The 1,101-nt window shown below is 42.8% G+C and overlaps 1 protein-coding gene across 1 annotated transcript in view; it reads left to right on the top strand.

The window, feature by feature from the left end:
* Positions 1–1,101, top strand: part of LOC105001741 (choline-phosphate cytidylyltransferase B-like) — a gene marked incomplete at its 3' end in the record, with an annotated part of 24,027 nt that overhangs the window by 2,619 nt on the left and 20,307 nt on the right. Inside the window, exon 2 of the mRNA XM_010858110.1 lies at positions 185–263. Coding sequence (XP_010856412.1) covers positions 185–263 — 79 coding nt within the window. The remainder of the gene's footprint in view (positions 1–184; positions 264–1,101) is intronic.

Here is a 1,101-nt window from a genome sequence, read left to right as displayed (position 1 = left end):
TTGGAGCCCCCCAAAATAAAGTCAGCCACTGTTTCCCCATCTATTTCCCATGAAGTGATGGGACCTAAATTGCTTATTTAAAGTGCTTTATCATAGCTATTTTGTTTTTAAAAATATGTATTTTCATATCGCAGAAATGTACCCCCATCCCTGTGGTGATGTCACTCTTTTCTCTCTCTGACAGATTGACTTTGTGGCTCACGATGACATTCCGTACTCTTCCGCTGGCTCTGATGATATTTACAAGCATATAAAGGAAGCAGGTGAGGGGTCCTCCTGTGTTCACCTGTCTCCTGCAGCATGACACTGAGGTTTAGTAAGAGACGCCAGCCCTGGGTCTGTAGCACATGCTTACAAGGCAGGGATTTTCAGATGTTTCCCAGAGAGCCTCTGCAAGTCTCTGTTGACACGTGCCAAGGCTCAGCTGTGGCGCAGACACCAGTTAGGTGTTTATGTAGAAATTAACCTGAGCACCAAAAATACTTGACTTCCGGTTTGAGGCTCAGTTTTAGAGGATGTAAAATCACAGGACTCTTATTTGAATAATACTTGATTTACAATGTTGTGTTAGTTTCTGGTGTACAGCAAAGTGATTCAGCTATACATATATATGTATTCTTTTGTGTATTCTTTTCCATGATAGATTATTACAAGATATTGAATATAGTTCCTGTGCTCTACAGTAGGACCTTGCTGTCTATCTATTTTATATAGTAGTGTGTATCTGCTAGGGCTTCCCAGGTGGTACAAGTGTTAAAGAAACCGCCTGCCAATGCAGGAGACATAAGAGACATGGGTTTAAACATGGCAACCTACTCCAGTATTCTTGCCTGGAGAATCCCATGAACAGAGAGAGGAGCCTGGTGGGCTAAAGTCCATGGGGTCACAAAGAGTCAGACACGACTGAGCAGCTGAGCACACACACACTGTGAATCTATCAATCCCAATCTCCTAATTTATCCCCTCCCCCAACCCTGTTGTTTGAAAGGCAATCATTTTCCTCATTAACAATGAAATTACTCTATGCTCCCCAGAAAGTTCCTTCCAGAAGAGGACAGATAACTGGCTAATTAATGATGTGGACTCCCTGTCTCCCTAGTC

This window comes from Bison bison, unplaced genomic scaffold, assembly GCF_000754665.1.
Source record: "Bison bison bison isolate TAMUID 2011002044 unplaced genomic scaffold, Bison_UMD1.0 scf7180017855130, whole genome shotgun sequence".
Taxonomy (NCBI): domain Eukaryota; kingdom Metazoa; phylum Chordata; class Mammalia; order Artiodactyla; family Bovidae; genus Bison; species Bison bison.
This window is presented reverse-complemented; position numbering and strand designations above follow the sequence as displayed.